General features: G+C 48.0%; 1 protein-coding gene across 1 annotated transcript in view; it reads left to right on the plus strand.

The window, feature by feature from the left end:
- Window positions 1-23,775, plus strand: part of ACOXL (acyl-CoA oxidase like) — a 256,960-nt gene that overhangs the window by 76,737 nt on the left and 156,448 nt on the right. The window contains exon 10 of the mRNA XM_046662297.1: window positions 3,856-3,890. Coding sequence (XP_046518253.1) covers window positions 3,856-3,890 — 35 coding nt within the window. The remainder of the gene's footprint in view (window positions 1-3,855; window positions 3,891-23,775) is intronic.

A 23,775-nucleotide genomic window follows, 5' to 3' on the forward strand; every position in this document is an offset into this window, starting at 1 on the left:
AAAGGAGCATTTTTAGGCTGAAGCAGCAGGAAAAAGGTTTTTGGAGCTGCTGGAGGTTTTGAAAAATGTTAAATTACTCTTTCCTTGCCATTAAAATGTGATTTAATTTGGCGATTAACAAATTGTGTAAATCTAAAAAGAAGTAGTCCAAATGGGAGTTTGTTAAGTGCTTTCTGGCAATACTTACAGTATGTCCTGGGGGGCTATTCTCCAGGGAGGGCGGCAGCGCAAAACTCCCGCTGACCTCCACATCCCCGGGCCGCAGCCTGGCTGGGCTGGGGTCAGGGGGCCAGCCCCTTGGCCTCCCTCCTGTCTCTCCCCTGGGTCCCTGCTGAGACCAGCAACAAAAGGGTCAATTGTCTGAGGCCTCCCTTTGTCTCAGGGGCTCTATGGGCCTCTCTGAATGCCACAGTGTCTCCTTGCACGTGGGCAAGGGCGTGTGTGCACATCTGTAGGAATGTGTATATGTGTGCATATGTGCATATGTACTGGTGCATGATACACATGCATGGCAGTGTTGTGCAAGCATGTGCACACGTGAACACGGACTTAGCCATATGTACACACACGGCATGCATCCAAGCGCATGTGTACACATGTGCATGCACACATGTGAGTATGGACGTGTGAGTGTGTAAGTGTGTGCCTGCACCCACATGAATATGCAGTGTCTGTGCGAGCTGGGTGTGAGTGTGTGCACATGTGCATTATGTGCACACACAGGCAGTGGTGAGACTTGCTCGAAGCATTTCTGAGTTGCTGATGCTTCTTAGCAAGGTGAGTGCTCAGTGAGGGCTGGCTGGCTCATGGCGGTTCCTAAGGCCAGGAGAGAAAAGTGTCTTTGGGCCGTCTCTCAGCAGATCACACAGTTCCCTTTATCTGGTATTTACTGTGGTACAGAGACCTCAGAGAATTTTCTACCTCCCCTGCCCTCTCCAGGGCCAGGTAGCATGTAGGAGTGAGGAGGAGCAGGCATAGGGAGGCTCCTGACACAGCTCATTGGCCTCATTTGCCTGTTCTAACCTGGGGTTTCACAGCAAGGCCCACAATAACTTTTCTACACTGTTCCAGCATCTTCTCAGGGCTGCCTAATTGGATCCTGCATTCTGTCTGGCGTTTAAGCCACATTTCCAGAGTGACTGTGCAATGCCCCCTTCCCACGCACCCTATACGTTGGCTGCCACGTAGCTCCAGGGCCTTTGCGTCACTTCCAATCACCTTGTTCCCAGCATGTCTTTACCTGGCCTGTTCACACTGAGCCTGCAGGATGCTGCGGCTGGTCTGTGTGATTCCACGATTCACAATTTCTTCCCTAACAAGGATGTCCTTTTAAAAATGGCAATAAAACATATTTGATTCAGAAGCCAGGATAAAACTAATAAAAATGCTTTATTGAAATTCACCTCTGTGAAGGATTTATCTCCTGTCCCCTTTCAACCAGCACAGCTACCATTTAACAACGTTTTCTGCTTTTTTCTTATTCTTGTCCCTCCCACGCCCATTTCCTTTCCCTACTCCAGCAAAGGCTTATCTTTCAACAGTGGAAAAGCCACCAATTAAACAGTACTCCAAAGCTTATCAAAATATTCAGTCAGTAAAATTATCTTCTAATTAAGCCTAACTGTAAGCCAGAACTTTTTAACCCCAGGAAATGTAAAGTTACCCGGCAAGTGAAATCTGTAAATTGCTTGTTCTGACCTTTCGGCTGCAGTTTCTGTTTTTATTTGATTCCCCAAATAATTTCCTCCTTGTTCTTTAACTCCTTGATTGTCCCTGAGGCATCTTCTTCTTCTATTTGCTTAAGTCTCAAAGAAAATATACTCCTGGCTTTGTTGAGAAAGATAATTGAATAAACTCAGGTGAGTGGGATGTGACCCCAGCTTGATGGTATATATATTTCATGCCTTCACTTCTAGATATGCTTTTTGTAAAATTAAGCCTGTTCTCCCTGATTCCTGGTGGCTCATTGTTGTTGGTTCTGTATTTCGGGTGTATACAGTGGTAACACCCAGACGGATTATTCTGGAGGCGAGTTATTCAAACACTAGCTGGGGGATTCTGCAGTATGTCGAGCTGGACAGAGACGTGCTTTCTTATCTCAACGATTTTACTTCTAACTCTCTTACCCCTTGGGTCTTCCCCACCCCTCCGCCCTCCCACTGCCCAGGGACCCTCACGTCGTCTTGCAGCACCCAGGATAGCGCCGCAAAAGTCACCTCCCACCCCCACCTCCGTGGGGGCCGACATCAAGGGAACAGGCAATGATGTCTTAGGGATAAGTGCAAGTTAGGTAGACTTTTTGCCCAGATGTGATATTATAGATGATGCTTTGGTTTTTAACTGCCATGAGTTTCTTGAAGGAGTAATGCCATGGTTCAGGCACAACTGAGTTAATGAGACTTACATAGGCCTGGTTGTGACCGATCATTGTTTTTCACATGAAATACTTTCAAAGTTCTGAAAACTAAATTAAAAATTAATTTTAGAATGTGACAACCTTTTCATAAATGGGGTATTGCCTTTATATAGTGGTAGTCATGGTAGATATTATTTATAGTTTTTCCTATCTGTCAGGCAGTATGCACCACACGCAGGCACAGACACAGATATAAACACAAATATAGAAAAATTGCTTAATTTTTACATGAATGCTGTGAGAAAATAACTATTTTATCCCTTTTACGTTTGTGAACACTGAGGCTCTGAGTTTAAATAACTTGCTGATGCCTGTAAGTTAGCAGTGAGCGTGTTTGGCGTGACTCTTCTGTAATCCACTACTGACCTTGCATGAACTAGGCGAGGCCCATGCTGCATGATTTGACCTCTAATTACACTTGAGAAGTTTCCACGACACCCCCGCAGAGTAAAGAGGAAATCACAGTGTCACCTGGGCCTCCAATGTCTGGGCCCAGCAATTGTGTACACTTTCTCTTGGTGCCACACATGTATCGCAGGCTGGATTTCTTTTCTGTCCTTGAGCTTATGGGATCAGCGTGACATCTGTGCTCATCTCCACAGGAGGCTCTGGCCCTCCAGCTGGTCAGTGCCCTGGGGTAGAGGGGAGAGAGGGGACCACTCCCAGGACCTGGGCGTGGCAGTGATCTTCTGCTGTGAGCCTCACAATCAGCTGCTCTCGGCAATCCCATCCTTTCACGGCTTTGTCTCAGAGCTCGAAAAGCCTTGTTTTGTTCATGGAAACAGAGAGTAGGATGGTGGTTGCCAGGGGCTGGAGGGTGGGGATGAGTGGGGAGATGTTGGTCAAAGGCTACAAATTTCCAGTTATAAAACAAATAAGTTCTGGGATCTGATGTACAGAGGGTGACTATAGTTAACAATACTGTATTGCATATTTGCAACTTACTAAGAGAGTAGATCTTTAGTGTTCTCACCAAAAAAGAAAAAAAAAGGTAACTGTGAGGTGATTGATGTGCTAGTAAATGTGATAATGTGTGGTAATCATTTCACAATGTATACGTATGTTGAATCGTCACGTTGTACACGTTATATATACACAATTTTATTTGTCAATTATACCTCAGTAAAAAGTAAAAATTTAAAAAGCGAAAAATAAACAGCCCAGTTTTGGAAGTCTTTTCTGATGAGAGACAGCTTCTGTCTAATCCACGATGAAATATTGTGGGTCTCTTTAAGACTCTTTCAAATACAATTATCCTTTACGAGCTAAGTTGAAACTAAAAATCTATCAATGTAGATGACAATGTATTATTTATGAAGCATTAGCAATAGAGCATTTTAGCAAATGTTTAACAAATAATCAACAGTGTTAATTTTCTTGTGATTTCAGCATATTCTTGATATTACTTAATATGTATTTCTCTCTCTTTTTGATTACAGCTTGGGTTGACGATAGCCATTCGCTATAGCCACAGGTAAAGTTCATTTTTTTTTTTCTTTTATAGCTTTTGGTCAGCTGGAATCTACAGGTCTTTTGAGCTTAATTTTGCTGGCTGCTCTACCCATGGTGTCAGTGTCACAGCAATTAGATGAGATTGTTCTAGTGGCTTGATTGGCGAGAGTTAAGCACTATCTGGAGGAATAAGATTTTTATGTAAAGTGGTGGCAGGTAGCTCATTTGTTTTAAAACAAGAAATGTAATGCTCTAGGGCCAGCCCCATTGGCCTAGTGGCTAGGTTCTGCCTCAGCAGCTTGGGTTCAGTTCCAGGGTGCTGACCTACATCACTCGTCTATCAGTGGCCATGCTGTGATGGCGATTCACATACAAAATAGATTAAGATTGGCAGCAGATGTTAGCTCAGAGCAAATCTTCCTCAGAAAAAAAAAAAAAAAAAAAATATATATATATATATGTATAATGCTCTAGAGCAGGGACACAGAAGTGATTTCTGGGTAATGTACTCTGGCTAAGGGTGAGAACGGAAAACAAGGTGGTCCTGCATGAGCGGCAGGGCCAGGCCAACAGAGGGCCAGGTGAGCCCTGCCCCCTCTATGCGGGGCCTCCGCCTCCTGTCTTAGATGCACCTGAGAATGACTAAAAGCCCCTGTTTTTGCCTTGCCTCATGATTTCTGCCTTTGTTTCAATTGCATCATATTTATGAAAAATGTTTGTTTCTTGTACTGGTATCAAACCTTCCCCTTTGCATGCATCAAAATGTACTAAAGTGTTGAATTAATTAAAGTAAGTTCCAGCCCCAGTGGAGGGGCGCTAAGCAGTATGCTCCTGTCCTCACACAAACTGTGTGCACAGCCTCCCCAAAGTGCCACCCGCTGGTGACGGGCTCCAGCTCACCTTCCTGGGGTACAACGGATGGCTCTGGACACCTGGCCAGCTCTCCACAAACAAGTCATGGTTACCTGATTTCAAAATGAGTGTGCCTTCTAAAAATGCTTGTAACAAGTTATCTGCAGGCTTACAGTGAAATGTGAATTGGGCAATAAAGTGGGCGGTCACCAAGACTTGGAAAGCTGCTGGGGAGCTGGGGAGGTTAGAGCGGGAGGTGGCCAGGAGAGGATGGACCCGGGGCAGTAGAAGTGAGTGTGTGGGAAGAAAGGTGTTCCTGTGGGGCATTTCTGGGTACCCTTGGAGGAAAGCTGCTCCCGAGAAGCCCTTGATGGCTTTTACGTTTTGGAGTCATAAGTGTGCCTGGTGCTTGCACATGGCGAGGCATAGTGGCCTGCAGAGCACGCTCTTCCCTTGTGCTGAGAGGCACGTGGGCTCCGCACATAGGAAGTGTGGTGTGGACTGTGGGCCCTGGACTCCGTGCTGGCTGGATGCTGGGGTGTGTGTGTGTGTGTGTATGTGTGGCAGGCGGCTTGGAAATTCTCTCCCTGGAACTTGCAAGAGCCTCTTCTGGAGTGTCCTAAATGTGATCTGCTCTTCTGCTCTAGAATGGGGGGTGTGTGTGTATGAGAGAGAGAGAGACAGAGCGAGAGATTTTACCATTTCCTTTCTTTTCCTTCGGTGGGATTTCCCTCCTCTGTGAGTCTTGTGCATCAGAAAAACCGCTGCCTGTCCCTCTGTGAGCTGAAGGTGCCTCTTCCCCGGGACAGCCGAGCTCCTGCTCTCCTTTGGGGAACAGACTGTGCTCTCTCCCACGATGGGGAGGGCTCCTCTGCTGTGGCGCGTTCTAACGTGGGCAGACACTCAGAGTTTGTACGGAGCTTGAGAAGAAAGCTTTCTTTTTAACGCTTCGTCAGGCTGAGGGACTTCCGCCCACCCGTGGACCTTCTCGAATCATGGAGTCAGGTGAGAGTGGAGCGGGATAGATGGAAGGGGTCCTGGCTGGATGGGCCTCTGCCCTGCGCTTGACTGTGGCCCAAGCCTGTGTCTGTGCAGAGAGTCCTGCTCCCCCACCGTGCCCGGGGTGGGTGCTGGCACCGTTCTGTATTGTCACCGACACCACCCCAGGTTGGTGGAGAGTCTCCTCTGGGCTGCACACGTTCTTCGCTGGGGAAGGAAAAATGTACTCTTACCCTTGACTGGGCGGCGATTCAGATCCGCGTCCCCATGGGGTGGGGGGCAGCGGGGGTGCTCTGGAGGGAAGCGCTTTGCTCGGAGTGTAGAGCACTTTTCCTCTGGTTCCCCGCTCCCCAGAGCAGACCAGCCTCGCTGAGGAAATGTGGTGGGTAGACATGGTTACGACACTGAGTCGAAAGGTGGACCCCCGAGCTGAGAACAGGAGCTCCATTGTGATGAAGGCTGTTGGGGGCAGTTAACAAAACTTGATTCTAGAGAGGGTAGAGGTTTGGAATTGCTCATCCTGTGGTCACATTTATGGAAACTGCCCCAGTTCCCATGGCCGCCTAATGTCACTGAGCTCCCATTTATCGTGCTCGCGCATGGGTCAAGGATTTGAAAAGGGCAGCGAAGATGGCTTGTCTCTGCCTCCCAGTCTGGGCCCTGAGCTGGAAGACGGAAGGGCTGGGGACAGAGTCACGTGGAGGCTCATTCACTCGCGTGTCTGGTGGATGATGCTGGCTGATGGCTGGGGGCCTCTGGTCCTCTCTGTGTGGATCTCCACATGGGCTAGTTTGGGCTTCCTCACAGCATGGTGCTCGCCTTTCTCTGAGTGAGTGTCCCGGAAAGAGAGAGCTGGTGGAAGCTGTCTCCTTTCTGTGACCCAGCCTGGGAAGTCACAGAGCATCCCTTCCACCTTGCTCTACGGGTTGGAGCAGTCCCAAGCCCCTGCTTGCATTCACAGGGAGGGAGCAGAAACCTCACCTCTCAGCAGGAGCATCGGTCAGAGTGTTACAAGAGCGTGTCAGGTGGGAGATCTTCACGTGGTCATCTTTGGAGAATGCAATCTGCCAAAGAACCCGACTGAATGTTTGAGTACTACTTATTTAGAGCACTTGTGAAAAGAAATTTAAGAGGCTGTCTGTGCTACAAGGCACTTACTAGTTGGAGATGTACAATAGGGATGTGCGAAGAATACTTAAGGATAGCCACAAGTCCTAGAGAAGGAGGTAAACCAATCAAAGGAGGCTTCTTAGAGGAAGCAAATCTGAAACCATTCTCCTTCTGCTAAAGTGGGAGAGTGAGAGGCAGGCCCAGCTGGCTCAGGCAGATGCCCCTGGCAGGCTGATAATGCTGGTCACTGAGAAGACATAGTCTTTAAGTTACTGTTGGACATTTATCTGGAGGAGAGGCAGAGTGTGGAGGGATGGGCTGGATCCTGGCTGCCTCAGCCTACCTTCTGTAGCCCTGGTACTTCAGCCTCAACCCGAAACTTAGAACCCACTCCTCAGAACAAAGGGCCTGCGCAGAGCTGGACAGAATGCTGGGGGAAGTTCAGCCGCTGTCTGTCCTACACGAGATCTCTCTTCAGAGGCCGGGCCCCACCTCAGCAGCATGGCAGTATTCCCCTGCACTCCTCCTGGCCAGGCCACCTTCTGGGCTCTCACGGGAGATGTCCTGGCGAACGTGGCTGCCCCTGTGCTGTGTTTCCAGGGGTGTTTGCCTCCAGGCTGTCCTGTCCTCTGTTCTGGCTCTGGGGTATCAAGTTCAGAGCAGGGAGTCATGGATATTTACATAAATGCAGCGAAAAACAGACAAAACTCGAAATAAGTCACCATGGAAAGTAATGAGATTGAGGAGGAGGAAAGAGAAGAGATCTACAGAGACTCTCTTGCAAGCTCCAAGGTCCTTCACCATCTACCTCGGGGTCTGGGGACCCCGGAGCCAGTGGTGGCCCAGTGAGGGCAGTATTCACAAAAGGCTGCCGGCAGCAGCTGTGTGTCCCCGCACAGGAGTCTGAAGACTTTAGGAGCAGAGAGAAGGATTAGACAGTGATTGCGGTAACTCAGTGATGATGTGTAGATGTTCTTGGCTTGGCTGGGCCTGTACCAAAGTGTAAATGTCCCATTTACAGAAGCCAAGATGAGGAGAGTTACTGAGGAGCATTTGGCCTGTCGGGTACCAACATCTTAAAGACAGTGGAAATGGAGAGGGTGTTGTCAGAGGTTGTGTTTTTCAAAAATTGTTTCTGAAATACAAGGAATTCTTATTTAAAAATTCCAGGAAGTGCAACAGCATCTGTCAATTTGTGGTGGGGAGAAACCATCTTTGGGGAAATCCCAAGTCTGCAGGAATTGATGACATTTAGGGTGTCACCGAAGAGCCATTTGTAGGTCAGGCTGGCACCACCTGCCCCTCATCTCGTGTTCTTTGTCTTGTCTTTGGGGTCAGCAGGCACAGGAGGAATCGGCCTTTCCTCTCAGAGGTCCCCAGGTCACTGTGTTGCCTCCTGCTGCCTGGCCCTGTTACTCACCTCTGTCCTCACAGAGGAGGAGGAAGATAAAAGGTGTGAGTTTCTGGTTGTGTCCCCTCTTTAAAGATCCTGCTAGCCTATTTAGACTAGCTGAAACTTCCATCCTGTTGTTGATTACATTTTTTTTGGTAAAATATACCTAACGTACAATTTACCATTTTAACCCTTAAAAAGTATACTGTTCAGTGATGTTAAGTACACTCACATGGTCGTGCAACTATCACCCCACCCATCTCCAGAACTTTAGCATCCTCCCAAACTGTCACTCTGTCCCCATTGAACACTAACACCCCACCCCTCCCCCAGCCCCGGTAGCTCCCATTCTACGTTTTGTCTCTGAATTTGGCTATTCTAGGAACCTCATTTGAGTGAATACATACAGGATCTGTCCTTTTGTGTCTGGCTTATTTCACTTAGCATGAAGTCCTCAAGGTTCATCCATGTTGTGGCATGTGTCAGAATTTCCTTCTTTTTAAGGCTGAATAATATTCCACTGCATACATATATATATATATATATATATATATATATATATATATATCTCACCTTTTGTTTATCCATTCATTTGTCGATGGACACTTTTGTCTATTGCTAACAATGCTGGCTACGGACATGAGTATATGAATATCTTGTTGAAACTTTGCTTTCAATTCTTTTGGGTATATACAGAAGTAGAATTGCTGAGTCATATGGTAATTCTATTTTTAGGTTTTTGAGGAACAGCCATATGGTTTTCCTGTCGATTACTTTTTTAAAAGGCGTTTGATCTTGTGTCTGTGTAGTTCTGGGTCACTTCAGAGGCTCAGGTTGATATTGAGAAGGGATTTCCAATTCTCCTGTCACGTGTCCTCGTAACCTAGAGGCCAGGGTCGAGGGCTTCCTGGGTCCCCTTTGTGTGGGTGGGGATGCTTTTGGAAGCAAAGTTTGGGACTTTAGGTTCTAATCATCAGGTCTGTCTCCAAAATTCTGACAGGAGGGCCAGGGCCAGGAGAGATGGCGGAGAAAACCCAGCCGACCCCCTCCCTTAGCGGATGGGGGTGGGATGAAGGGAAAGGAGGCGGCAAACGTGGTTCTGAGATGGCGGGGTTGGGAGGATGGGCTCACCTATGAGGAGGAACAGATTGGAGGACTTAAAGGACATGAGTGTGGCAGGAAGGAAAGAAGTCGCCGAAATCCTATAACCTTGGCGAGCAGGCGGCACTCTCAGAGCAGCCCGGAGCAAGAGGGGCCCACGTGTGGCAAAAAAGAGGCTCAAGGCCAGAAGGATGCCTGGGGTTGTTTTCAGGCATATGCGTCAGTGCTTCCACTATCAGATCTCCTTTGTTAAATTCACATGTTCAGGGTTAAGAACACCCTCCCCCCTCCACTAACACAGACACACCACAACCACTCCCACCCCTGCCCCGAGACAGGGCGCTTCACCCTCCAACTCCTGCCAGACCAGTTACTCCAGACCTGTCTGTTTGGGATATGAGTGTGTGCGTGTGTGTGTGAGAGAGACATCGTGTGCGGTAAGATGCTGAAGGGTCGGGAAGCGGAGAATGACATCATCACATTCTGATGGTATAGATGTACCCAGCAAGGGAGAGCATCTGCTGTAACCGACGGTGCCTTTAACAACAGGTCCTGCACACATTTTGCTTATTATTTTGGCGTTTGAATTTATTTTTGTAAAGTCAAGTCATTTTCACAGAGTGGAAAATTGTCTCTTGATATTCATTCTCCACTGTTTGGCTTGAGGTTTTCGGTGGAATCCACACAGTGGTGACAGCTGGGTAACCCCCAGAAGTGCCCTTTGCAGATAACAGCTCTCGGGGCCCCACCACCCACACAGTGGGGAAATTGTTCCCCACTGTGTGGGTGTTTTGTTTTTTCTTTTTCTACAAGATTGAAAGAGAGTTGAGATGGTCTTCCTGCCTGTCACACTGCAGCAGCCCGAAGAAGTCTACTCCCTCCTGGTGGGAAGCCCTGGGCCAAGAGGAACTGGGCCCAGAGTGATCATCTCGCCCTTGAGCTCTCGCTTCTCTGGGACAATGGAGAGGCCACGTGAACAACAGTGTGGAATTTTTGCATGTGACCCCTATGCCCGCATCTCCAAGAAAAGTTCCTGAAAGCAGAGTGAGAGAGCAGCAACCTCATCCCCAAGAGAATTATTTTGTTTTTTGTTTTTTGTTTTTACTGATTGTCTTTCTTTAATAAATGAGGAAGGGAGCAAATTTTCCACTTGGCACTGTTATGGCTAAATGGAAGTCTACAGAGGTTTAAGTTTTAGATGAAGCCTAAAGGTGTCTCTTTTCCACACCAGCCTTCTTCCCATAGGTTCCTCGTAGACCCTAAGAAAGGCCAGGTTTCGTACCCCGTTCAGGCCTGTGCCCTAAACCTAATATTGGAGTTATGGGTACCAAGCCCCTGGGGGCTGGTGAGGAGAAGGTAGAATTGGGGAACCTGCATGTGATCAGTCTAAAAGAAGTGGGCAGGGTGGCAGTTTGACTGTCCCTGAGTTGGACTGTGGTGGGCATGACCTTACACTGGGAATGTAGCCCCTCTGATTAAGCGTTCACTCCAAGGCTGCCTCTGGCTATTTGTTTTGAGTGAGCCGGAGGGCCCAGCAAGAAGGGGAGGGGTCCTGTGCTTTGGGTTCTGATTTAGATTACAAGCAGAGTTTGAAGTTTATAGATGAATCAGAGCGCTTACTGAAGGGACCGGCATCGATGAACAAATGAAACTGTCATCTTGGAATACAAAGGAAAGAAAGGACAAGAAGCAGGGCCGTTGGACTTTGATGTCAAGTGTTGGCCAATACTTAGCGACTCCCAATGGGAGCTGGTTTGATCTTGTGGAGACAGCTGGGGGAGACCGTTCTTTTCCAGATTTTGTGAAAATAAACAAAGATGCCTTTCTGCCCTTTTTTCCCCTTCCAGGCGATAGCTGTCTCTGTCACTGGGGCTCTCTGGCTGACTGTTCCATCTGTCTCTTTTTCGGCCTTCACAGTGAGCTTCTTACCAGATTTATATACAAGGTTGCCAAGAAAATGTATTCAACCCCAATGGTCTCATCTTAGAAGCAAAGCCATCTTTTGGGAGGTTGCATGTTTAAGATAACCTTAACACAAAATATTGCCCCGAAGAGCAGAATATGAATATTTGCAGGTGTCTGAGTTATAGGCTCTTACTTAGTGAGGTCCTTGAGGGTCACAGTTCTGTTGTCATCATCTTCTGGCAAAGCTCAGCCTGGCGCTGATGTGCTGGCGAGTGGTAGATGTTTTTAGGGTCCAGAGGAGTAAGGAGGGGGTGGATGTACCTTCCTGTGCCTCTCCTGTCTCCGTTTAATTCCTCGTCTGGTGTCCAGTTGGTGGCGTCGTCCTCTAGGGGGCATCTGGTCTAGGCTCTGGCCATGTCCCCAGTCAAACCTCCTCATCTCATTTGTTGCCACACCCACAGGATAGTCTCCCCGGGATTCTTTTGACTCCCACCAGGGGGATCTTTCTCAAACACAGACCTGATCATGTCTCTCCACTCAGAAGCATCCATGGGCTTCCATGCTTAGAGAACAGAATTCTGACCCTTAGCGTGAGATTCCAGACATTATCCCAAACCCCCGTCTCCTTGAACTTTGCAGCCCTGAGCTTCCTGCCTCCTCCATCCTTTGCTCTTGCTATTTCCTTTGAAGAGTTAACTTCGCTCCTGTCTTCTGCATTAGTGAACTCCCACTCACCCCCAAAGGCCTCTAAGATGTCACCTCATTTTCAAAGATTTTCTGAGAACCATGCTCCTTTCTGTTGTTAGGTCTCAAGGCTGCTTCTCAGGCCAGACCCCAACTGTATGTCTTTTCCTTTCTGTCTCAGGCAGCAGGTTGGGGAGGCAGACTGCATTCCTGTCTCCCCAACGTGCCCCTCCACATCAGAACATGCAAACTCCACAGCCCGGCCCTGAGAACCAAGGCCATTTGGCAAAGCCATTCTATGTGCGTGGGGCGGGGAAAAAACTGTTAGTCTTTCTTTTATAATATCTCCCTGAAAAAGGACCCTTCCATTCCTTTCAAAAAGATAAGGCACTCAACTCAAATTGATCTAGAGATTCAGCACAACTCAAATTAAAATGTAGAAACAAAAACATTTTGTGAAGAAAATGACAAGCTAGTTAAAAAGTTTATATGTAAGGGAAAAGGTCTATCATAACCAAAGCAATTTTGAAAAAGGGCAGAGTGGGTGGGGCCGGCCCTGTGGCAGAGTGGTTAAGTTTGCGTGCTCCGCTGCAGGCGGCCCAGTGTTTCGTTGGTTCGAATCCTGGGCGCGGACATGGCACTGCTCATCGAGCCACGCTGAGGCAGCGTCCCACATGCCACAACTAGAAGGACCCACAACGAAGAATATACAACTATGTACTGGGGGGCTTTGGGGAGAAAAAGGAAAAAAGTAAAATCTTTAAAAAAAAAAAAGGGCAGAGTGGGAAGACTTACACTACTCAACTCCAGGACTTATTATAAAAGCTGTAGGAATCAAGACAAGGTGGTGTTGGTGCGAGGACAGATACGTCGGTCAACGGAGCAGAGTAAAGAATCTAGAAGTAGACCCACACGTAAATGATCAATTGATTTTCAACAACAGTGCCAAGGTAATTCAATGGAGAAAGGATAATCTTTTCAGTAAAGGGTACTGGAACAATTGGACATCATTAAAAAAAACAAAACCTAAAACCTTCAGTCCATACCTAGAACACGTACAACAGTGAACAAAGATGTGTCATGCATCTAAAGGAAATCCTAAAACTGAAAACTTTTCAGAAGAAAATGCAGCAGAAAACTTCTGTAACCTTGGGCCAGGCAAAGATTGCTTCAGATACAAAGAGCATAAACAATAAAAGAAAAAGTTGGTCAAATGGATTTTATCAAAATTAAAAACACCTGCTCTTTAAAAACCACAGCTAAGAAACTAAGAGACAAGCTGTAAGCCAAGAGAAAATGTTTTCAAAACACATATCTGATAAAGGGCTTGCATCCAGAATATGTGTAGGACTCTCACAACCCTTTAACAAAAAAGCAACTTAATAAATGGGCAAAAATTCTTGAACTGATGCTTAACCAAAGAAGAGATACAGGTGGCAAATAAGCACATGAAGAGATGTCTGACATCCTTTGTCATTAAGGAGACACAAATTAAGACCACAATGAGCTACCATTACACATATATCAGAATAGCTTATAAAAAATCCACACACCGAAAAAATAATCCCAAAACAACAACAAAATGCAAAACTCCAAAACTCTGACAATATGAAGGTGCTGACGAGGATATGGAGTAACTGTAACTCTCCTTGCTGGAGGGAAGGCAAAATGGGGTGTCCACTTTGGAAAACACTCTGGTAGTTTCTTATAATGTTAAACATTACCATCTGACCGAGTAAGTCCACTCCCAGGAGTCCTGTCACCAGAGAAATGAAAACATTCACCCACACAAAGACCTGTATGCAAATGGCCATAGCGGTTCTATTCATACCAGTCCTAAACGGAAAACGATGCCAAAGGTCCTTCAGCTGGGAAGTGGATGATCAAACTGGGGCCCATCCGCCCAGTGAAATACTACTCAGCAATGACACAGCAGTATGCTGAGGGAAAGAAACCAGACTCAAAAGCGCACGTACTGTCTGATTCCATTTGTACGATGTTCCGGAAAAGGGAAATCTACAGGGAAGAAAACAGATGAGGGGTCGCCAGGGCAGGGGGAGGGACCGACTGGAAAGTGACATGAGGGGTTTTTGAGGGGTGATAGACGTATTCTAAGTCTTGATTGTGATGGTTACATGACTGTATAGGTTTGTCAAAACTCGTGGAAGGTGACACTTAAAACGGGTGAATTTTGCTGTACTTGAGTTAGACCTCAGTGACCTTGAACCAGAGAGCACTAAGGCAGGGGAGAGTCTGGACCACTTCTTCTGCTGAGACCACATGTCTGAGGCCACGCCGATCGTCCTGCACCAAGTGCTTCCGGGTGTGGGCCCAGGGCATTCTGCTTATGGAGTGATGTTGTATTTTGTATGCCCCAGATGAGGCACTGATTGCATAGTTTTACTTGCTTTATTATTTTCAGTGAAGGTGAGTTGTTAGATGTGTAACTCTGCAGTGTAACTCGCTGGTCTTTCTAAGGCTTTCCTTGTAAGCCAGTTCACAGGTGCAGTCAGGACATCCGTCAAAGGTGGCCTCTCAATGGAAAGGTGCTGGAGGCTCTCCCAGCAGGGGTGGTTCAGCCTGAGGCAATTGGATTTGACCTTATTCTTTACCCACAGGGCTGCTGCCAGGGCAGAGAGCACTTGAGGGGTTGCCAGGGGTTGCCAGAGCAGGCCCTCCAGTCGGTGGTCCACTGATCCCCGAGGCGGTGCTGGGATGATGTGCTGGGCTTGGCTCCCTCCCCTCCGTGGAGCGGAGGTCCCCAGTGCAGGTGCCTGAGGTCACGTTTCAGGAGGTGCTGCTCATCTCATCCATCTGGAAAACTCATCGGCCCGCTGGCCTCTCCCCGGGGACCGGGGAAATGGGGTGCAGCTGTTTCCAGATCTCACCAGTGAGAAAGCACTGAGAAAGCAGCTCTGTGTTCTGCCCCCGGCTGCCCAGGTGAATGTGGCTGGTGTCACCCCAACTCCCACTTGGTTGATTGCACCGAGTGCCGGGCAGGGCACTAGGCACCGAGTGAATGGGCCGCACAGTGCCCTGGGGCTGAGGGCAGACAGAGAAACAAGCCTGGACAAAGGCCACCAGAACACTCCTCATTGTGCAGAGAGGAGCTGCCATTCTGCCAGGGCCAGGTGGCCAGCTCACTGGCCGCTATTCAGGCCAGTGTTTATGACAGTCCTGCTGCACGAGAAGAAGTGCAGGGTCCTCCCCTATAGTCCCTGGACTGGCGCCATATTGTCCTGGTCCAGTGGATCATGTGATGGTGAGCAGTGGTTGGTCATCACCTGTTTTGTGGGAGGGCAGTTTACCGAGGCCCTGCTTGGGTTTCTCTGTTCAGGCTGATGTGTGGGGGGACCTGACTCACGGGCTGCTTCTCTGTGGCTTCACCTGCAAGCGTGGCTTATGGTTTCAGACTCCCTCCTCCTGAAGGGTGTTCCTCAAGTTTTAATGGACAGCTAAGTTGGCAAGATGTAATCCTGAGACTCTGTTAAGCTAGCCACAGAAAGTTCTAGATTTACCTCCTTCCAGTCACCAAGGTGCCTTGTTTATAGGCAATTTTTGCTGTGTGAATGACATTTCGGCCTCTTATGTGGCTCAAACTACCGCTACATCAAGAACATTCTATAGCCTCTAAATTACACAGGGGACTGGGTCTGTGGGAGACCTGGGGGATCTTCTGAAAGGAGTGGCATTTGTGCCATCCGCTGTGGGCCCCACGCAAAAGGAATCCTGCTGAGGCAGCTCTTTTTTCTTTTTCCTGAGGTATCTTATCACTTAGATTTTGCTTCCTGCTGAGGTTGGCAGAGCCTCAAGTGCTCTGTAGAGAAGTAAATATGTAAATTTACACTCCTTAGTCTTTCATAAGGTAGATGCGACTGCTGGTAACCGTGGCTTCTTTTGTTATACAAGATAGTCTCCACCTCCTGAGAGCCTGTGGTGGGTGGAGATGGTGAGTGGGTGCTTAGAGGCACAGAGGGAGCTATACTTACATTCTCACCTGTAGGCATCTGCAGGTGTCCCCACCATTCCTCCTCCAGAGAATGAATTGCTCCCTCGTCCACATTCCCATCTGTGTTGGCCTCTTACACGGTGACACATCTTGTGGCTGCTTATTTACACCCCTCCTAGAGCAATGGTTCTGAGCTGGGCTGATTTTGCCCCTCAGGGACGTTCGGCAATATTTGTGGTTGTCCCATCTTGGGGGAGGGTACCAGTGGCATCCAGTGGGTAGAGGCCAGGGATGCTGCTGACCATCTTGCAGTGCACACAGGGCAGCCCCTCACCGCAAAGAACTACCTGGACCAAAACATGAATAGTCCAAGATGGAGAAAGCCTACCCTAGACCCAGAGCTCATTAAGGTCAGCACTGTTCCTCTTTCCATCTTCAGGGCCTGGCAGGTGTCACATGCTCAGCAGCAGAGACTGAATCAAATCTGTTATCAAGAGGCTCACAGGCTGTGTTGGCTTTTGTGTTGTCGAAATACTCTCCGATATTCCTTGAAAACCTTTTTGTTCTGTTTCATTTATTTGCTTTTTTGTTTAAACATAGAAATTAAATCAGCTTTCAGTTGATCATACAAATGTGTTGAGGAGAAGGGTAGCCCCTCCTAAATGGTAGATGACCCAGAATCCATGGGTGGTGGTCTATGCAACGTTCTAGAAGCACAGACCAACTCTGAGACTCACTGTTGCCCCCTGGAGCCAGCCCTCTTCCACCCCTAGTGTGGCTTTCATTGGAGACACACGGCAGGGTCCGGCCCCACCGATAAGTCACAAAGTGTGACAGGTAATTAGAAGGTAACTGATTCTTTTACCTTGACCGTCCTTTTTCCAATCTCCCTCTTCCCTCGCCCCCTTTTCTAATCTTAAAATGAAAAACAATTCAGGATGTTTAAAAAAAATTCCAATTGAATGTAAATTCATTTGTTTGTTCATTCAACCAGTATTTATTGATTATCTACCTTGACTAGATAAAGGCGAAAGCGCACCTTGACTGGCGCTGGTGCCCCTGGTGGGGATGCTGTTTTGTGAGGGCATTAAAAGAAGTGTGCCTGCACTTAGGCGTGAGTGCATGAGAGTGTGTGAGGGGCGTGGGCGTAGTCGGCCCTACCAGGCTCCACGGGGTGGGCTGGAGGCAACTTCTGGAGGAGGAAGAAGGTTGGCAGGCAGGTGAGCATTAGCCGGTGCAAGTTCCAGTATCCCTCCTCTTTGCAGCTGTTTGTGGTGGACCAGGCAGAGGCGACTTCATCCTCACAAAGGAGGCAGGACGTGATGGTTCTATGCCAGGTGGACGTGGGGATTCAGTCTCAGGCCTCTGACTCCTAACAGGAGACATGTTGCCTAAAGTGTGTCACCCACACTGTGGGGGCCCTGCAGGTGATTTCTTGTGGCTCCCAGCCATGAGCCACCTCCAGCCCCAGGGAGGGGTGCTTGTTGACTGGTCAGCAGCAGGGGCCTGCAGCCTGGTGGGAGAGCGATTGAATGACGTTTGGCATGGAAGGGCAGTCAGCGCTGATGGAAAATTTCCGTGGAGAGCAATCCACGTGGCAAAGATGTGGAAAGCGCCCGCTCAACCCTAGAGCAGAGGCCGCCCCTCCTCAAGGCATCCGGGAGGGACTTTTCATCTCCTCCATTGAGAAAGAGAGGGAGATAGTGGCCCCTGTCCCGCTGGTGTGGGGTCAGGGATTCAGAGACCACCACTCCGTTCAGCCTGCCTCCCGCCCCCCGCGCCCCAATCCATCACACCTGATGACCAGAAGTTGGTGCTGGGGGGATGAAGCTACCAGCCTGTGTTCCAAGAAACTCTCTCCCAGTTGAGCTAGTGGACGGACTCCAAGGGGCCTGTTTTGTTTGAAAGGAAAGCTTTGAGGAGCTTCTTTTTAATCACATGTCCTGTGTGATGAAAGTAGGTAGGAAAAAGAAAAATGTTAGGTATTGGAGACACAACTGCTCATAAAGAGGGACATTCTGTTGTATCTTCTTTTGTTCTTTCTTTTTTGTATACATGAAAGCAAGGGCAGAAGAAAAAACAGTGATTCTGCCAGCTGTCAACAGTTACCCCTGACCTTAAAACCAGTCTTGATGTGGATGAAACGGCAGTGTGCTATGCTTTAGACGACCCGCTGTGGGCTTCCCCATTTAACTCTCTCCCACTCTAAGATGGGTGTTACTAATTCTGTCTTCCAGATAAGGGCATTAATGCTCAGAGAGGTTGAGGAATTTGTCTAAGACCACACAGCCACCTGATAAAGACCATGCTCTTCCTGGTATATCGGGAGCCCCATTCATCTGGGGAATAACTGTGAATATGAGATACCATTTGAGAAAGTGCTACAAACAAATCAAAGAACAGCTTTAAAGGCAAAGATACAAAGAAGCATCTGATTGGTTGCCAAAGAAAGGAAATACACAATATGTGCTACAAAATAAAAGAAAGAAGACCCTGTGTGCTGAGGGGATGTATAATGCAAATCTCAACTCTTACTTGGAATTACAACAGTATTGACTTTACTAGGACTCAAATGATGCCGCTAAGACTTTCTGATAATTCTGTCTGTACATCAGAATCTTCTTCGTCCATTTTTTCCTTCGTTTGTTGACAGTTATTTACCATCAGGTAGGATGCCTTTAGCTATGAGTAACAGGAAACCCTGGCCTCAACTGTTTTAAACAGTAAGTGGTTTGTTTTCTCACTTAATGATTCCTGAACTGAGGGAGTTTCAGGGTGGTTATTTCAGTAGCTCAGTGACATCCTCAAGGACCAGGCTTGCTTTGATCTTTTCTGTCTGCAGCCCTCAGCATATTAGTTTTGTCTTTGGCTGACTCCCTCATGGTCACAAAATGGCTGCTGAGGTTCTTGCTGTCATATCATATGCAGATACAACAAAATTTAACAGAAGAGGAGGACCCATCTCTTCCTATATGTCACTTTGTAGTAGCATGGAAACTATTTTTTTCCAGAAACCCTTCAAGAGACTTCCTCTCATCTCTCATTGGCCAGATAAGCCATCTGTCTATTCCTAAGCCATCACTAGCAAGGAGAATTGGGATGACTGTGGTTGGCTTAGTGAAGCACAGTGACTCCATGGAGGAGGGTGAATTACATGAACAAAGTTGAGATTCCATGACTCAGGAAGGAGGAGGGGTTGGAGCCATAACTGGAAATGTTGCTATGTATTTAAAAATCTATATTTACTATGGAAAACTTCAAACATGAGGAGGAATAGCTCAATGGGTTCTCAGTTACTCATCTCCCAGTTTCTACAGTTATACATTTGACGATTTTAGTTTGTCTCTATCCTGCCCTTCATATCCTGCTGGAGTATTTAGAAACGAATGCCGGATAAAGCATTTTTTTTAATGTGCTCCATACACATATCGAGTGCCTTCTATGTGCCTGGTCACAGATCCGAAGAGAAAAGCTGTTTCAGGACAAGAAATTAGCAAAGAATGAGCTGGTATTAACTACTTTTTGCTAAAGAGAGGAGACAAACTCCCTGAAACAAAAGAAAATGCAACATGCAGGGAGCAGGGTTTTCTCCAAAGCTTTTCTTCTGGCTGCATCTGGAGTCCTTGGGATGTTAGGAAACAGGTGCCCTGGGAGGTTTGGGCCGGGGACAGGCGAGTGGAAGTTCTGCATCTCATTTGTCATTTCCACTCTCAGGCGGATGAGGCGAATGCTTTCTAAGAGTGGGGTTTAGTTTGATGACACCTGTTTCTGCATGTTAATAGATTTCTGGGGTAAGATAGAGGCCGGTGATGTCACCTGCAGGTGCATGAGGCTGTGGTAGCGGTCTGCTGCTTGGCATTTGTTTCACAAGGCGTTGCTAGCCACATCTGTCCTCAGCTGCAAGAGTCTATTCACCAGCAGGCTGAAGATAGAGATGTTTTTAACCAGAACAGAAAGTCAGATGTAACAAGTTGACTCTGGGCTGGGCTGTAAACACATGTACTTTCCCTATGGCTTTAGCTTATTTCATTTAGTTATGGAACAAAATACAAATGTTATTTCTTTAAAATATCACTGCGGCAGTAAGAGGATATTTCCACACACCCTTTTCTGAGTTTCTTGAGCCCACCTGTGTTATTACAGGTTTAGAAGACCCCTCTTCCTCCCTGTGTATGAAACAGGAAGCTTGCCTTCTTATTTTCCTTCAGTTTTTAAACATTTGCTCCTTTGATGAGCGTTCACATGCTTCGTGAGGGGCGACACCTTTGTATATAACTTAAAAAGAAATTCACCATTTCTCCAAATACGCTTCTCCATTTCTACCTGACAATTAAAGGTCAAATTGCGAAGCTGAATCCGTTACAGCTTCGTGTTCAGGATATACTCAACCTGAGCTGATTTTTATCAGCCCGAGCTTTGTGAAATGTTAGTATTTGCACAGTGAGTTTAAAAACAGAAGTCTTTTGCATAACTATATTTGAAAAATCTAAAAAAAAAAAAAAGAGAGAGAAAGAGAATGGAGTCATGGCATAAAATGATGCCGTTTGACTTGAGATTTGTGCAGTCCGGGTGGCTTTTGTAGCAGTTACGCTGTTCTTAGTGGAGCTTTCTAGAATGTGCACGTTGTGGTCGGGTGCCCTTTGTTTCGTGCGCTGTTCGTTTCAATGCTATGTGAGAATCCATCCGACCCCAATACATTTTATTTGACATGCACAGCTGGGTCGCTGGAGCATAGTCCAGGCCATTAAAAAGAATGCAAAAGAAAACACAGACAATCTATTCATCAGAACGCTATGAAAGGGAGACTTACTGGGCAGGCTCTGGCAGGGGTGCACCTGGAGGAAGGGGAAGGAGGGAAACCAACTGGGAGCCCAGGGAGGAGGCGGAGGAAATGCAGCTGCCGCTGACCTCCGACGCTTCCCGTGGCAGGCACTTGGCCGAAGGCGAAACCTGATTCCATTCCCAACTTGTGGAATCTTAGTTTAGGGTGTTCTGCAAACAGGAGGGTGAAAAGGCTGGACCGAGGTCTTACTCGCTGAGGGGCGTGTGCTCACCAGGGGCTTGGCATGTGGTGGCAACTCAGGCAGAGGCTGTGGGAAGCTCACCTAGCATCTGAGGGTAGCGCCCAAGGTTTCTGACCCGTGGTACCTCGCTAGGTCTCCCCAGGCACCGCTCAGTCTCCTCAAAGAGGAAAGAGAGGAGGCAGCTTCTGGAATCCTTGAGAAGCCTTTCTTCAGCCACAAGGATATTCCAGTCACCACAACCCAGTTCACACAACCTGCCTAGCACCCAAACCCATCTTCCTCTTCCTGCTTCCTATTTGCAATTTTGCAGCCGTGGTGTCACACTTTGTTCTTTTATCCAGTACAGCAAGCTTTCCACCTGCGTGTGCATGCAAGGCTGTCACCTGAACAGCCGTTTTGCATTCCTATGTAAAGTCCCAGGGGAAGGTCCCTCACTTCCTCAGCTGTGGGAAAAGGCTGGGTGTCTGTGCATCAGCTTCATCACTCAGGCCCTTTCAGAGTCGCCACTCTGAGCCTGGCCTGGGCTGACACGTGCCTTGCGGTCCCCAGCTTGCCCACAGTTCTTGGGAGAGCATCAGTGTGTGCTTAACTCAAGCCCATGGATCTTGCTGCGGAAGATGGAATGCCTAGGGTACCTAAGAGCCTTCCTCTTGGCCAGAACTCCACACAAGTCTGCACTACAGACACTGGGATCTTTAGAGACAGACAGACAGACAGATGTGGGTTCAGGTCTGCCTCCTCCACTCTGTAGCTGGGCGATTCTGTGCAAGCCAAGTGTGTCACAGAGAGCCTGGCAAAGAGCCCCCAGGAAGTGGCCGCTGGGCTAGTCCATGTCTTGAAGTGACACATGGAGCTGGCTGGTTGAAATGTGCCCCGTTTTCCGACGAGCTCCCCTGTTCTCCCAGGTGGGAGTGATGTGGGAAGTGAGTGCAACCCTATCGAACCAAAGTCCGTGGTAAATTCTACAAGGGCTTGTAGGAGTGACAGGATTTCTGTTTTTTTAATGGTTTTGTTTCAATATTGATTTTTGCAAAATATTCGTACCTCCCAAACCAAACCAGGTTCCAGACTCGTAAGGGATTTTCAGAAACCTTTTATTTTCTTTTAGGTTGTTTATAAAGTAGAGTGAAATTCTGCAACATATTAAAACAACAAAAAAACAACAAAGCAAAAAACTTTAGTCTAAGACTAAAGACCTTAGCAAATACGACGTGACAAGAATTGACTTAAAAACAACCACTGCCAAAACCCAAACCACTGAAAATACACGTGGCTTTTCCTTTGGGGACAGCAATTCAGGGTGTCCATTTTGTTAGCTGACCTCCGGGAAAACCCGGAATGAGCAGGGCTCCCTGACTGCCCTCGGGGCTTCCCTGAGTCCCCCTTGCATACATTCTGCTTCTTGACCTGGAACGAGAAACTCAAAATCTAGCCCCGGCCTTGTTATTAAATTGTAAACTTTTAAATTCACGCAGGGTAGTTGATGGGAATTTCAAAACACAGGGTGAAATGCTGCTCTTACCGAGATGGAACAAAGGCTCCCTGTCTTTCGGAGGTCACTAATCCGGTGTTTGCACCTTATTGTCACTACGTAATGTCTGAAAAACTTGGAATTATTTCCAATTAGTGGGTTTAAGTGGATCTTGCTCTCTGAGCCGCTGACCCCTTGTGTTTGTTTAGCAGGATTTTCTCACCGGTCTTCACCTTGCTGCACATTGTCTTGCTGTCAGGGCGTCTGAACCGCGCCGGGTGACCCCTGCTGAAACGGCTGTGTCGTGAGAGTCGGGGAGCTGTTGTGAATTTTGTGATGACAGATGGCAGAGGCATAAAAGGCACCTCCATGGGCTTTGTGCGAGGGGATTTGGGTTCTGAGAGGCGTTTTTTCTCCCTCCGTTCTGGAGGCCCTTCTGTGATTGCTGTCAGAGCTACACCGGGGCCCAGGGAGTATGGTGAGGCCTCGGACCCCGAGAACCCCCACATGGGTGCACACCCACTCTAGACACACGGTCCCTCCTGCGCTCACAGGCAGCCCTCAGCCCACCCGGAGGGCTCAGCTGCCTGCTCTGTGGGCAAAGCAGGCTGTTCCCGGGAAGCTTGGCTCCCTGGAGTGCTGGCAGGAATTTACCCGATTTCTGGAGATGAGAGGGTCGGAGTTCTCAAGAACGGGAAGCAAAATGGGGCCTCTTAGGTTCTGCTTATGAAATGGACATTTCTAGTTGGCCGCCTTCCAGGCTCTCGCTGCCTTAGAGGCTGGTGCTGGGCAGGTTCCGTGAGTAGGGAGAGGCCCAGAGGGGACAGAAAGAGGGGAGCAACAGAGCGTTAAGATTGGAGCAAACTACAGAACCCTGGGAGTGGCCCCGGGGGATCAGCCCTTGGACGTGTGCTGTAGCCTCTCTCTAGCACCTGATGGGGACGAGACGCTGCCCATGGCCGAGTGAAACCCCACAGCCTCCCAGAAAAGAGTCATCCACCGTGCAGAGGCCGTGGACGGCCGCTGGCCAGCGCAGAAGGGCAAGCAGACCTCTGTTGCCAGTATTTACACATTAGTAGAAATTCTAGATTTCCGGCTTCTTTGGCAAGCTGGGCAGTCCAGCAGCACCCTGGCCCCTATCCCACATGGCAGCCACCAGCTGGAGCCCTGGAGCAATGGCCGCCTTCAATGGGCTCACACTCACACGTTTTTTGAAATTTCTTCTTACATCCAGCCAACTGTACTCATTTCCCTGACAACCCCAGGAGGCATTCGGGTTTGCAAAGCTCTGATTTGTTCTAATCCCCTCAGAGAAACTGAAATGCAAATATATAACAAGAACCTTTAGAATCTATCCTGATAAATTAATCCAAGACGCAGAAAACATTTCATGCTGCAAAGATGTTTCTGTCCATTATT

The sequence above is a fragment of the Equus quagga genome, chromosome 5 (assembly GCF_021613505.1).
Source record: "Equus quagga isolate Etosha38 chromosome 5, UCLA_HA_Equagga_1.0, whole genome shotgun sequence".
Lineage (NCBI taxonomy): Eukaryota > Metazoa > Chordata > Mammalia > Perissodactyla > Equidae > Equus > Equus quagga.